Source organism: Humulus lupulus, chromosome X (assembly GCF_963169125.1).
Source record: "Humulus lupulus chromosome X, drHumLupu1.1, whole genome shotgun sequence".
Classification (NCBI taxonomy): domain Eukaryota; kingdom Viridiplantae; phylum Streptophyta; class Magnoliopsida; order Rosales; family Cannabaceae; genus Humulus; species Humulus lupulus.
The window spans coordinates 117,569,409-117,584,861 of NC_084802.1; the positions used below are offsets into that span (position 1 = coordinate 117,569,409).

Sequence of the window (15,453 nt, forward strand, 5' to 3'; positions counted from 1 at the left end):
CGAATCTATCTTTACTAATTCCATCAAAGGAAGCACCGCCCTTGCGGCTCTAGCACTCATGCTCTATACATCAACCATCAGTTCCTCAAACAATATGGCCCTCTCCGCCATCCACATGCAGACAAAAACTCTTTCCTCAAAGCAGCCCAAATGCCTTAGACTATTCCAGATCTCATGTCCTTAAATGGGTCGCCACCAATTCCAGATACATCCATCTGTATAAATTTCCGAAATGAACTATCCAATTCACCAAACCCATTGATCTACGCTGTCGTTACCCCTAACAGTCCAAACCAGACTTAAACATTTGCCCGCCTCCACGGTTCTAATCATGTCTTTAAAATCTCTTCTAACCATTCATCATCTAGGTTCTTTCCAACCCATTAAGCCAGTACCTCAGCCCGAGTACCAATTCCAGGCATCCCTCTGCCTTAACATTTAACATAACCCTCTAATCAGGATCTCTCATCCTCTTAACCATGGGTGGAATTAACTCTGCCCGTCTATTGATAAATCCCTTGTCAGTCCGAATTCTCCTCAAAACCCGAGGATAACACCCTTTAAGCCTTTCATTTAGTACCCTTATCTGACCATACTTCACAGTAAACCAACACTTGTAACCTTACTGTTAAAACATCGGAATCAGCTATTTCCCCAGAGAAATCCGCTGTTCACTTATCCCATCTCGACTAACAAACTCCACAGCTTACCCACACACTAGCGACCCTCTGTTGCTGCTTCCAGGGATAACTGGAGGTCTCCACTCCAACTTATATCTAGAAACCCCCTTTTTAACACAATATCAGATCCCCAACCCTTCTAGGGACCAACAACTCGAGTTCATCTGCCAAAGCTGACCAAACTCCTGAACTCTGTGGTTCCTACTCTGAACCAAACCGCATCCAGATCCAAATATCCACATATGTCATGCACACACAAGCATAATTAGGCCAAATCCACAATGTCACACATTTAGCTACCAGATTTAACATCACTAAGTATATCCAGGTCTCAACATGCTTCATACAAGCAAATAAACGGATATAACTTATGAATTTAATTCAGAAAATTAACCACATACACTCAATATGTAAACCATTATGCCAATATTCATCCATATGCATAATAGTATTATTCAGCAAGCATTAATCTCAACATGCAATAATCAAGGGCCTAGCCCAACAGCATCTCATGCATATGTCATTTCATTCCTCATGCTCCATATAAATAAGCAGGCAAACAGGGCATTCAAACATATATCCAGTCATGTCAATCATTCATACCAACCAACCCTGAGTCGAGCTTGTCACTGACAGCGAGCGTACATGTTCGGTCGATCTCCAGAACCAATAAACCTTGGCTCGCTCTGATACCAAGTTGTAACGCCCTACTTCCTTAGAGCCGTTACTAAGTGAGTTTTTAAGACAAAACAGTGTGCAATGAACTCGCTAACCGAGGTTTTGAACAAAAGTGTGACTAATTAAAAGTTAAGGCTGTAATCTTTGAAAATGCGCCGTTTCATTAAAACTTCTATCATTAAACATTTGGGATCCCCAAAATAAGGTTTGAAAACTAATTACATCTTGAAATAAGGTTACAGTTAAGAAATCATAAAAATCATAGATTATTACAGCCATTTTCGAATAAACCCCCAACCAAAGCAGTCGGGCAGGCCAAACATGTACGCGTCGCTTCACGCTCTCCGTACTCATGGTTGGTTGACTCAGTCATTGCCCTTACCTGCAACACAGAGCACCCGTGAGCCGAAGCCCAGCAAGAAAACTCATGCAGAACATAACATATGCAATGTATACAGTTTATCATAACAGATAATCCATAAATAAACAAGTCAACCATTAGACTAAGCAAACATGGCCATGCCGCCCCAGAGCCTTACCGAAGCCTGGGGTATCGGTTCTCACCGCGAGGATAACTCATGTATCCCTTGGGTCCCACCCTGAATATAAGCATCCCATGTGCTGTGTGTTACTTTCGGCCCCACGGCCGCCCCTGCCTACGCCGTACTCGGCCCTTGCCGTTCATTTCATCATAATCACACGTATAGTACATTCAAAATAATCATTCACACACATCATGATTCATTTAAGGTTAAACATTTGCACACAACACAATCTGGGGCCATGCCCTGCAATCATCTCATCATGCAACATGCAATATAGGGCCATGCCCGGCAATCATACTATGGGCCCACGCCCTATCCTACGGGTGTTATAGTTTTCTTACCCGTATCCCTTGCTTTCCGATGCACTACAGTCACGAGCACGGTCCACTAGCACGAGCCTCCCCGAAATCCTAGTCACAACACACAAAAGACACTTTTAACAACCTTAAATGAGCTTCCAGGCCAAGTTCTAGTACTCGGAACGTTGAAATTCACCAAACATGGTAAAAGACTCAACCCCGAGCACCCTATGTTAAATTCCCAAGCCTAAATTCTCAAAATCCCAAAATCCCTTAAGCGCCGCGGCATGGCCCAACTATGCCGCGGCATGGCCCCCAAACAGGGCCATAAAATGCCCAGAAACAGGTAAGGGCCGCGGCCCTACAAGGACCATGCCGCGGCCCGCCCTCCATCCTCAGCGCATCTTAGCCTTCAAGGGCCGCGGCCCTCCAAGAATCATGCCGCGGCCCGACCCTTCGAACCCAGAAAAACCCACCATTTTAATCTCTAAACCTCACCTTAAACCATCCCAAACACATATCTCAATCTCAAAACATCATAACCCAACTCAATAACACAATCATACTCAAAATCCACCCATTTGATCTCAACTTAAGAGATCTAAACCCATAAACCAAAACATAAACCAAAGCTTGAAAAAGCTTAAACCATGCTTCAAATTTCACAAATCAAAACATAAATCAAACTTAATTATGCATAAATTCCTTACCTTAAGTAGAGAATCCAGCTCTAAGCTTCCTTCATCCTCTAAGTCTCCAATTTCAGCTCCTCCACTCATCTTCTTCTTCTTCATGCCCTAACTTTTCTTCTCCTTTTTCTTCTCTTCTAATTTTATCAAAACCCAACATATATGCCAAGCCCAAACCGTGTACCCCTATAACACAGCTCAAATTTGTCTAAACCCCTTGCCAAATGACCATTTTACCCTTTCATCAAAACCCTTTGCTAACTAAACCTCAAGGGCACACTAGTCATTTCTCCTATATTGTAATTCTACCATTTCCTTCACCTAAACTTGTTACTCACAGCAGTAACTAATGGTTACCCAGGTTACTCAATCACCAATAACCATTACCCGCTAAATCTCAACTTAACCATAAAATTCCCAAGGTACCCCTAGGCTCCTCCCGAGCCGGGTATAAAATTTCGTTGTGACTTTTAAGTTAATTTTCTCTCTAGGACCGTCTCGGCACATGCATCACAACAATAACACCACACTCATGTGGTACAAATCACAGAATACAATTATCACATATATGCCCTCAGCGGGCTAAAATTACCAATTTACCCCTATCATGCAAACGGGGTCTACATGCATAATTATTTCACCTAACATGCATACTAACCACGTAGTCATGCACCTCAATGTTCAATTAGTCATATAACATGCTTTAAATCATAACCATGCATTAAACTCATAAAATCACACATAAATTCCATTATGCCCTCCTGGCACGCTAATCAAGGCCCTTAAGCCTTATTAGCGAAATTGGGTCGTTACAGAGGTGGCCAAGGCAGCTCAGGAATAGGAAGCTGTGGCGGCTGGTCAGGTTTCTGAGACGGCCCATCATCGAGGTGGTAGCGAAAGTTCCTCCGGGTTTTTTCTTTTCTTTTCTTTGTTTTAACTAAGTAGGCTTGTGTGCCTTTCGTTTACTGGGGCACAAAAAATTTAATGCTCGAGCCCCCGAGCAGAATTGTAAATACTTTTAATCTTTATTTTAGCTTGCACTTCTTTTATTGCCATTATTGAATCTTTACTACCATGCTAACACTTAGTAATTATGAAATTTGGTCTTACTGATTTAGCCAGGGTTTAACGCAACTCAACGTAACATAATGCCTCGAGAGTCCGAAACTTCAACTCGTCCATAATTTGAGGGCCTAAAGTCTTTGAGACTTAGGATTTGTGCTCGAGTCTTGGTGGCTTGAGTGTTTATTGACTTCTCTTAGTATTCAGATAGTTTTAGGCACTTAGTGTTGTCCCCAAGGCTCGCAGTCATCAGGATTAACTTTAACGCTTTGTTAAATGGAACATTTGACGGTACTACACTCTCAAGTCCCAACAATTCGGGACTCAAGAGGTCTATCGCAACATAGGGTTTTAAGTTTTCTATCTCAGTATCAATACTTTCGGCATTTAGTGTTGCTTCCCAAGCTTGTTGTTCTCAGTAGTAACTTTAATGGCGTCCTGGGTCCTTGAGTCCCAACAACTCAGGCTCTAGGAGGTCAAATTCACTAAGATAATCACTCCCCAAGTGCACTATCCCTGGGTTGTTATTTTGGGTTTTCTGCCTTACCCCCCGATTACGGTAACTCAGGCCTTTTCCATGTGGAAATCGTGAACTCGTTGTCCCCTACCTCTAAGTACCCAGCCTCTAAGTCCCTCGAGCATGCTATTGAGTTTTCTGCCCTTAGGCTAGGCCTCACGACATTCAAGTATTATTACCTTAGATTTTCATTCATATCTCGAGATTAAGCGACTTGTTTTTTACTCCTTGGGAGGTAACCTTAAGTCAACATTCGCATTACTTGGATTTCTCATCGTCGTGGAATTTTAGGGTTGTGCCTGAGTATGAACGACTCGGTCTTCCAATCACCTCTCAAGAATTGGGACCTAGTTTTCATTCCTCGGATGTGTGCTATCCTCGGGTGAATACCTTAGGACTATCCTCGCATTACTTGGATTTTTTCGACATTGGGGTTTTTCCCAGGTCAATGACTCCTAGTACTAGGAATATCCTTACGGTGCTCTAGTTTTGGAAACTCGAGGCTTTGGGCTCGAGTACGGATGACTCAGTCTTCCGTTTGCGTCTTGGTATTTTGGATAGAAGGGTTATTTATTATCATGCAGTGATAATTTTTTCTTTATTATTTTTAATCACGAAAAGCCTTAGACCCGTTCGGAGAGGCTGAGTTAGTAAGGACTCTTAAATACGCTTCTTTGAATTATCCAAGACTTTCTTGTTCGCATGGATAGTTTGGGTTTTTTGTATACCTACAGTTTGATCTATTAGTTATTTTATTGTTTTCGTTAGTTGAGATTTCGGTATGTGTCTCCTTATTTGTTCTAGTAAGTGGGTAGACTTAATATTAGTCTGCCCACTTATGAGAACCTTAGTGAGGTGCTGCAAATTTTTTTACGTAAACGAAACATTGAAAATAGTGTAGATTAAATTATATGTATACTACAAACTTGAATGGGATAGGTTCTTTACCCTTTTAGAAGTGGAGTGAAAAGGTGGATTAGGACACACACACATAGTCAATTCTACTTAATGATATTTTACTTTTGTACCATAGATTCCGATTGATAAGAGTTAAAGGGCAATGAGAAATCGACATGACGATACTTATTGGAATGGTCTCCAAGCCTTCTTGAGAATGGCAAAGGAACACGTAGACTGCGATGGGAGGATCCCATGTCCATGTGTTATATGTTTGAATGTTAGACTGCAAACTGTGGATACGGTGGAGGCTCATGTAACGACCCAAATTCGCTAATAAGGCTTAAGGGCCTTGATTAGTGTGCCGGGAGGGCATAATTGGGATTAGTGTGAATATTATTGACTTTAATATGCGCATATGTGATTAATGATATTATGTGATAATATGAATATTTATGTGATATATGTGAGAACCACATTATTATGTAGCCAGGTTCATAGAGTGTAACTCGAGACGATCCTAGGGTCAGATAGCGGGGAAAGTCTCAACGGGACTTAAGATATGACTTTAGACAAGTCAGGGGTATTTTAGGTATCGGATAGTTATTTGAACTATCGGGTCATGAAAATAAATATATGGAGATATATTTGAGGTTAGGATGTCTAGGCGGGAATATTTGGGAATTTTACCGTTTTGGCCTCGGGGACAGTTCCGGCACCCCGAACCTTGGGATTAGCTTAACAAGTAAGACAAGAGTTAGGAAGCCTTTAGGGAAAAATAAACCGACCTAATCTCTTACTCAGCTGGTTACTCTCACTCTCACTCTCAAGAAAAACAAAGGGAACTAAATTAGAAGCACTCAAGGGAATTGGAGATTGGAGTTGAAGAATTGTTAGAAGTTTAGTGAGATTCTAGAGTAAATCTTGAGGCTTAGCTTAGTGAATAAACCAGGACTGAATCAAGACTAAGGTAAGGGTTTAATCCATCTGTTTTTCTGAAATTCAACCTTAAGCTTTAGCTGGATTATTGAGGGTGTTGTTCAATTGATGATTATGGTGGAATTGAGCAGGGGAAATCCTTGGAATCAGCTGAGTTTTGGCTAAGGGAGGAGTTCAATCAAGAAGGTAAGCTTTGTTTCATGAATTGATGATTTGAGTTTGAGTTTTGACTGGTTATAACAGGGTGTTTGTGTTCTTAGAGTCTCAAGGGTTGGAGGTGAATCTTCTATGGTTTATTGAGCTGAATTTTTGTTGAAATTGTGTGGCATGAGTTGGGGATATGTTGGGTTTTGAAGTAGGAAGCTTAGGGGTGGTTTTGGTTGAGGTTTTAGGCTTTAAAATGATGGGTTTTCTGGGCACGAAGGGAAGGGCCGCGACTCTGTTCTAGAGTGCTGCGACCCTAGGATGAAAAAGGGCCAAGGAGGATCGGCCATGGGAGGGCGCCGCAAGGACCAAAGCAAGGGCCGCGGTGCGTGTTTTGTTTAAGATGGCGTTGGTTCTATTTTGAGGCAAGGGCCACAGCTAAGCTTCAAGGGCCGCAACCCTTGGTTGCACACATTAGCTTTTGAGGGTTTTTAGGCACGGGAAAGTGGTCTAGTATGCTTGGGATTGATTTCACCACCGTGCTTGGTGGAATTTGGAGTCCCGGGAGTCAACTTTGTAACCAGAAACCTATATTCGAGTATTAATTGAACCCTATACTTTGGTTGTGACTAGGTGATAAAGGCTTAGGCTCGGGAACGGATCGTGCTTGAGGGGCGTTTCTCGTAATTCAATAACCGTACAGACTAAAGGTAAGAAAACTACACCCGGTTGAATATTTGAACGGGACTAAGGGCTCCCTGATATAAATGATTGAAAGAACGGTATTATGCCATGTAAATTGAAACCAACGGCCTAAGCGAGCCATGGTTAACTTGTGCAATTGGCACGGCTCGGACACTGGTATCCGAGGACAGCTTATTATGCACTGAGCTCGGTTTAAGCGGGCCGGAGTCAGTGAGTCAAACAGAGGGTGCAGCCTAAGGTGTCGGCTCTAGTATTTGTGTAAACTGAATGCTATATTTGGCTATAGATGAGATTGTTGAATAATCTAAGTGTGGTTGAAGTTGTTTGTACTTTGAAATATGCTTATATTCCATGGATTTGATAATTGAACATGCTTACTAGAATATCTGTGTGAGATTGCTGTATATATTGTGTACGTTGTTTTCTTGCTGGGCCTTGGCTCACGGGTGTTGCGTGGTGCAGGTAAAGGCAAAGGCAGGGCTGAATAGCCCTGATTAGAGAGCTCTGCAGGGTGAATGTACATGGCAGGCCGCTCAGCCGCCACGGTTGAGGAGATTACAGAGACATGAGGACCAGAACCTTGTATTTTGCCTTAGTATGGCTAATATTTACTTTTAACCGTTGCATTTTGTAACCAGCTTTTGAACACTGATGTTTTGGGGATCCCAACTGTAAACTGTTTACAACTTATAAAACGTATTTTTTTTAAGACCAAAATGTCTTTTAACCCTATAACACTTAAACTAATGACACATTTTTAAATTGATGACTTGATTAACAGGTCTTGCACTTTATAAGTACACAGTGTAGCGGTCCTGGCTATCCAGGGTGTGACACTCATGTCTTTGATTGGGGTTTTCAAGAAAATTATCGACAGTGTTCCCGATGAGGTAGTCGAGGAGAATGAAGATATAGATTAGATGAGAGACGCCTTTGACAATTTTGTATTATCAACAAATGCAGACGAAGTAGATGGTGTGGAAGGCAGCCAAATTGGTCAATATTACGATGAGTTGATCGATGAGATTGAAGTTGAGTTGTATCCAGGGTGCGATTGGATACCATCCCTAAACTTTTTAACGAAGTTGATGCACATGAAAGTGAGGGGGAAGTGGCCTAACAACTCAATTGATGAATTGTTAAAGTTACTGAAGTTTACATTAAGCGAAAGATAATAAAATTCTTGCAACACACTATGAGGCTAAAAGAAACTAAGCAAGTTAGGGTTGGGATACTGATAACTCTAGAATTTAGAGTTATTTGTCACACTTTTATACTTGATTTTATAAGTAAAGAGTGATGAATTGAGTATTTAGTTGTTGAATTTGAATTAATTTCATCTTTGTGTCTTATGTAGTTTAATTTTAAAGTTGAGTATTGTATTCAACTATTTTGTAATTAAATAATAAATTTGTTTTCATTTTCTGTGTAAAAGGAGTCTAAACTAGTAAGGAAAGAAAAATAAATGAAAAGATGGCAAAAAGAAATTGGTGAATGTTGAAATGTGCAGAATTGCTAAAATGATTGCTGCAGCATTCTGGAGTTGCATGGACAATTACAACCCAGTTGGAAAAAAAGTCATTGCAAGTTGGCTTTGATAGCTAGCGTGGAGTAGGAAAAGTGCCACATGGGCGTACTTGTGTCAGGAGAGAGATGGACCAAATGAAAGTGGGCCTAAAAGTGGAAAGAAGGATATGGGCTTTCTAAAAGGGAAAAAGAAGTAAAATATGCCCTAGCATATTTGAGGAGAAATGATTATCGAAGTGGCTGCCATTGTTAGAGCTTAGAGAGCAGAAAGTACAGAAGAAAAGAGAATGAAGAAGAAGAAAATAAGGACAACATGGAGTTATTCCCTATCATCTTGAGAATTTGTTCATGTTTTTATCTCTCTCTAACTCTTATATTTTCTGTTTTTGAATATTCATTTTAGTAACCCATGGATGTTGAATTTGAACTTGGGTTTTGGTTTGCCAAATTAGCTATAAGCTAAACTCTTTGAGACTTGGATCAATAATGAACCCTAAACCATAGTTATGAAGTTTTAATGCATTATTAAGTGAAATCTCTCTTGGGATATTTGCGGCAATAATGCCTATGTAGTTAAGTTTGTTGCACTTAAATGCTTATGTAAAATTTTTGGCGACAATAATGCCTACCATTAATGTTTTGGTGCAGTCGTTGGTCCCTGAGCCATTAGGGGTATACAGGGTGCACGTGGCACAACCCGATTGGGTTAAATTATTAAAATTTAAAACAAAAACAATTAATATTATGAGATTAATATTATGAGATTAATAACATATATAACTAATCTAAAACAAAAACAATTAATATTATGAGATTAATAACATCTCTAACCTAAATTTTTTTTTCTGCAAACCTCACAGTCACAAAACATCCCCAGAAAAGACGATCGGACACCACCTCGATGCTTTCGCCCTGACCTCACCCTAATGCTCTCCCCCCGACAGTATAGCACTTCAACCCACTAGAAGAGAACTTGTAATTCCTTCGAATTGGGGGTTAGGGCACCTTTTGCAGTAGGTTAAAGGAGATTGAAAAAAATTTCCATTGTCGACCACCAAGGCCAGTGGTAGAAAGAACAACTTGGACAAACAAAAATCCTGGGCGAAGATTCAAAACATGCAACAAGTATCGGGTAAGATTGGTCTCCATTTGTTTTTGTAATCTAATTCATTGAATAAATGATTATGGGTGTTGACTAGAAAATTTGTATGTTTGGGTCGACTCAGATTCATCGTGGGTATAATTTCTTTGAATGGATAGACCCTCCCATGTGCCAACGAGCAAAGGTGGTCATCCCAAAACTACTAAGAAAAATTGGTGACCTTGAAACTGAAATCATATCCCTAAATACGACAATTAACATTGGAAGTCATCGGCAATGCAATGGGGTTCTTCAAATGGATTTGAGACAAAATCTCACAACCTTCAAAATGTTGGAAGAGAAAGCTGTGAAAGTTGTGCTGAAAGCAGGGGTAGAGTAAATGATGGAGGTCGAATGTAGTGTTACTACTTTTTGAATACTTTGTATTTTGCTGTAATTCTATTGGTTGTGGTTATTTGGGCTACAAAATCAAAGTAGAAGTTGTTGGTATTGTTAGTTTATTTTTGGGTAATCTTCATGTGCAATATTGGCAATGACAAAGCTATTGCACCCTAGGCATTGATATGTAAGGAATTTTGTTGTAAAATGAAACCTCGAATCAATGTAATCTATCTTGGTCTATTTTGAATTCAGTATTCTATGTATTTTGTGAAATAAATATGATCAACAGCTAGTTACATTCATTACCATAAGAGATAGGTACAAAAATATATTCCTAAAAAGCCAAATGTATATGATCTGTACATGACCAATATCATGGCCAGCATGACCCTGTCATGACTCAAAAAACAGATATGATCAACAAGTCTATATGATCTGTGCAAAAGGTGATTTTTACATGACTCTAAAATGGTAAACATAACACTTTCATAACTCAAAGAACAGCCATCAACCACAACATCCAAATACCAACTTTGCATAACACATAACAGACACCAAAATACAAGATTCGACCACTAGTTCAAAATAAAATCAAAAGATGAAACTCTTTCCAGTCAGACAGTATCGGGTTGAGCATTCTTTGCGCCACTAGTTCCTCCTTTAGCATGTTGCTTCAGCCTTCTTTCCTTCCTTAAAAGTGTGGCTTCAGTTGGTTTCTGCAGTTGTGGACGACCTCGCTTTTTGACCACACGATTCTAAAATAGGTTGAACAAACAAATATTTAGCTCCAAATTCACAAAACAATGATAAAGAATCTAATCCTAATTCATTCTTGAATCAATGATAAAAATTATCTAGGAAGAGAAGAAAGCATAAAGTTTATACCTCAACCACCTTAGCAGATTTGCATGTTTATCTCCCGTGCCCTGTTTTCAGACAATTACTGCATGTTTTAACTTGTCCAGTTCTTCGAGCTTTCTTTAAAGCAGGTGGAGGTTCATCTGTCTCCCTTCTCCTAGCTTTCTTAAGTCTTCCTGGCAGCTTCATCTCAGGTGGTGGATCAATTGGGTTCAGTCTTGTCTAAGGCCACATATCTAGACTACGCATAGGATGCACACTCTGTTCATATGCTTTTTGCAACGATTCATTTTTATAGAATCTGTGGACATAATAAAAGACATTACCTCCCATGAACCAGATAGCAGCTAGTGCATGGCCACAAGGAAGCCCAAATAGTTCAAACCTCCTACATGTACAAGTTCTGAATTCCAAATCGACAACCAAGGCACTACCATTGCTGCATTGAACCTGAAACTCAAACTTGTCAGACCTAGTAACAAGACAATGCTTTGCAATCTCTTTTTGCTTCTCAATTATCTTCAAAATTCTCTTCCCCACAGGTTGAGTCATCTTCTCCAACTTAGCTTTTTTGTTATAAAACCGAGACATCAACCAAAATCTAATTTTCTCTAGTAAAATTATAATTAGCTTGTTGAAAGCATCAAGTATGGTTGCATTGAAACTCTCACACAAATTATTCACCAAAATGTCACATTTTGGGTATTCTGAAATATGTGACTTACTCCATACTGTGGGGTTCTTTCCTGCCAGCCAATTGTAAGCACCATCCGAGACATCCTTGACTTCTTGCATTGCTCGAGCAAACTCAGTTTGTGTTGTAGTATTAGCTGTTGCCCACAAAAGTTGCTTAAGTAAAAGCCCAGGATATTCCTTTTTAAACTTAGCATGAAGATGTCTAACACAATACCTCACCTCACACCCACAAAAGATGGCTCCCACTGCATTTTCTAATCCTTTTTGACAATCACTCATCATTGTCACCTTGGTAGGACTCAAATTCTCGAGATCATCCTTCAATAGCTCCAAGAACCAAGTCCAAACCTCAGTGTTTTCCTTTTTAGCAACATAGTAGGCAATGAGAAACATGGAGTTATTACCATCAATGCCTACTGCAGCCAGTAAAATTCCCCTACAATGTCCTTTCAAAAAGCATTGATCAAGACCAATTAGAGGTCTACAACCCCCCAACCAGCCATCTCTACATGCCTTAAGACAAATATAAATACCCTGAAATGTCCTTCTCCCATTAACCAAATCAATTTTCAACTTCAATGTAGAGCCAGGATTGGTAGCCAACAACCTTTTATAGTAATCATCAAGAATGGCATATTGTTCCTTGACAGACCCTTCCAACATCTTCCTTGCTTTTGTCTTGGCTCTATAAAATGTCCAGCTAGACACACATGAGTACTTGGTCTTTGCAGTTATCTCCCTAAATGCAGTGTATTACATACTCATATTTAGCCTAAATTGCTCCAAAAAGTGCTTTGCAAGCCAAGTTAAGGTCAACTTTTTATTGTCCAAAACAATGCCATAACTATGCTTGTCAACAAGTGTTTTAACCTTCATTGTCTTGCCATCTGTCTTGTTAACTATTGAAACAAACAACATCCATTCACAGTTTGCACCCTTGCACTTAACTCTAACTCTATTTGAATCATTGGCAATAGATACATATTCTCGATCACCTTCAATAATGTACTCCCTTATTGCAGCAAATTCCATGCCAAGAACAAATTGGAAGTTTTGCATTTTGGTTTTCAGGTTGAATTCTATGGAATTTTTACCAGCATCAAACTCATCATCTGACTTCAATTCGTGTAACTCCTCTTCAGAAAATATACCATCTGAGTCTCCATCATCAAAATTTTGAGTACAAAAATCTGAAATTGATCGCCGCCACCTCCTGGGGTCAGACTGTGTACCCATCTTTATCTCAGCTTCAACATCTTGCTCAAATTCTTCCTCCTCCAATATGAAATCTTCATCATTCTCTCTTCTACTACGTCCAATTTACTTTCCTTTCCCTTTTTTGTCACACTGAGGTTTGTCTTGGCTCTCCTCAGCTCTATTTTCATCACATTAACTTGCTTTCCTTTCCCTTTTCTGTCACCCTGAACCGGTTCTTGGTTCTCCTCAACTGTATCTTCTCTCACATCACCAATATCATCCTCTGAATCTGAAAGCACAACCACCTTTGGTATTTGGTTCTCAATATCACTTTCATAATCCATGTAGTCAAACTCTTCTTCATATTCCTCTTCATCAGATTCATCAAAGTCAGCATCCTAAAATTCCTCTTAATATTGATTAGCATGAAACTCTCCCTGTTCCCCATCCATGACTGCATCAACAGGGATACCAACAACATCTGCAGGGACATCACAATCATCTTGTAGTTCCTCTATAATACATCTTTTTAGAGGAGGTAAAGTTGTACCAGGGACATGTTTAATAACTTCTAAATCTTCCTTCCAATCTAAAGGTCGGATTGTTTCAGGAAAAACAAGATATATGTCAATCTTTGTAGCCCAATTCCTCTCAATATCCTCCACAATTCTTAGGATCTCCTTATCCCCCACCACGATGAAGCCCATATTAAGCACCTTTCCTACTGGTTTGTACATAAAACCCACTAGAAGTTTATGTCCTAAGTCCAAGGCCATTCCATCCAATTCCATCCTAGTGAAGTAATCAGTATCCACCCAATGAACATAATCAACTTTACCTCCTTCATATCTTCTATTTCCGAATGGTGTAAACCGGCTTCCCCCATGGTGTATTGCAATAGTGAAGATGTTAGTATGATCACCTGTTAAATAAAGACAACTTTGGTTTAGAATACTGCCCTAGTCAACAGAAATAAAAACTGTTATGTCAACACTTCACACACGCACAAACTAAAACACAATATACTTCACACACTTGAAGAGCAACATAGTCCACCACACGATTGAACCATAGACCACAATAAAAAAAATTCCCTCAATAAACAAAGCATATATTTCAATGGACCCCACTTTGTCAATTGTATGCATATGCTTCCCAACAACAATTTTACCCAAATTTAATAATACCACCTACTGTAAATCAACAAAACTCTCACCCCCAAAAAATTTGAAAACCGACACCCTTCCCCGCCCAAACTGCTCTGTATAGAGTATCATTATCATTCTCCCCAAAAAATTGTAAAAACACTTTGGGAAGAAATGAAACCCAATCAATAGGTTCTGTACAAAAGAAAAGAACTCACCGTAGTCGAGTGGTTGTTTCTCTGATTGTTGAATGGTCGGCATTGTGGAGGCAAAGCCGTCATCATCTCTTTCGTGCTCTTATCGCGAAATGGATGGATTCCTTGACTGATTTCTCTCAAGCTCCTCCTTTAAACTTTCTAGGTAAGGAATTTTTAGATTTTTTTGTTTTAGATTAGTTTTAGAACTTGTTATTAAGGCAATCGGTTTTTTTTGTTATATTTTTAATGGTTAGTTTTTTTTTTTATATTAGAAAACATAAATATTAATTGTTTTTGTTTTAAATTTTAATAATTTAACCCAATCGGGTTGTGCCACGTGTACCCTGTATACCCCTAATGACTCAGGGACCAACGATTGCACCAAAACATTAACGGTAGGCATTATTGCCGCAAAAAAATTTACATAAGCATAAGTGAAACAAACTTAACTACATAGTCATCAAAGTGTGTTTAATGTTTATTTCTTGTTGTTGTTTGGCCATCAATGGCAAGTTAATAAGCTAAATTTAATGTTGGAAAGGTTAGATTTAGTGGAAATTAATATAGATGATGCAAGATTATGGCCTTTGATAGGTTGCATTAGTGAGTAATATAGGGATATATTATTTTCCTTGCATAACTCATGAGAATTGGTGCTTATAATTGTGTTCTTAAACCTTAATTGACATGGGAATATGTTTAATTAGGTGGAGGAATTTTTTTCATAAGATTTGGAAAAATCCTATGAAATTATTAGGAATTTTCGTTACTCTAGGAGGTTTTGCTAAAAATTATGTTGTAGCATTCTGGGCAAAATATTGATTTAGGGGAATTTAGTAATTCAAGTCTGATTTTCATTATTGAATCTTCCTTGCTGTTATTTCCTACTTATTGGTGGTTATTCTAATTATTTTTAAAGTCCTTTTATTTAGTTTTAACATTCAAAAAAATCGTTCCAATTAATTTTGTCCAAATTGTTAAGTAATGATTTTGCCTAATTTGTTGCTAATTCAATCTTGTAGAGACGATACTCAACTTATCATTATATTACTTGTTGACTACGTACAATTGCATATAAATTATATATTTCACAACAGATACCAGTCAATCCATGTGTGTAAATATGATTGCTGATTATTTTACAATGAGAATGCAAGTAAAGATTCATGTTCGGTGTGTTGGAGTAGTAGATGGA

At 39.0% G+C, this 15,453-nt stretch overlaps 1 protein-coding gene across 1 annotated transcript; it reads right to left on the reverse strand.

Moving 5' to 3' along the window:
* Positions 1–10,779: 10,779 nt before the first annotated feature.
* LOC133806195 (uncharacterized) lies at positions 10,780–12,955 on the reverse strand. Its single transcript, XM_062244318.1, has 4 exons — positions 12,537–12,955; positions 11,345–12,458; positions 11,123–11,245; positions 10,780–10,920 (listed from the first exon to the last, which is right to left on the reverse strand). Exons 1-4 carry the CDS (start codon positions 12,953–12,955, stop codon positions 10,780–10,782), a joined length of 1,797 nt encoding a protein of 598 aa, XP_062100302.1.
* Positions 12,956–15,453: the final 2,498 nt, after the last annotated feature.

Bases quoted from the DNA above. Each gene is read 5' to 3' on its own strand.
- LOC133806195 (XM_062244318.1), bottom strand. From the start codon at position 12,955: ATGGGTACACAGTCTGACCCCAGGAGGTGGCGGCGATCAATTTCAGAT. The intron at 12,459-12,536 runs GTTGACCTTAAC...CACTGCATTTAG, and splicing joins ATTGTTTTGGACAATAAAAA to GGAGATAACTGCAAAGACCA. The intron at 10,921-11,122 runs GTTAAAACATGC...AACCTATTTTAG, and splicing joins AAGCTCGAAGAACTGGACAA to AATCGTGTGGTCAAAAAGCG.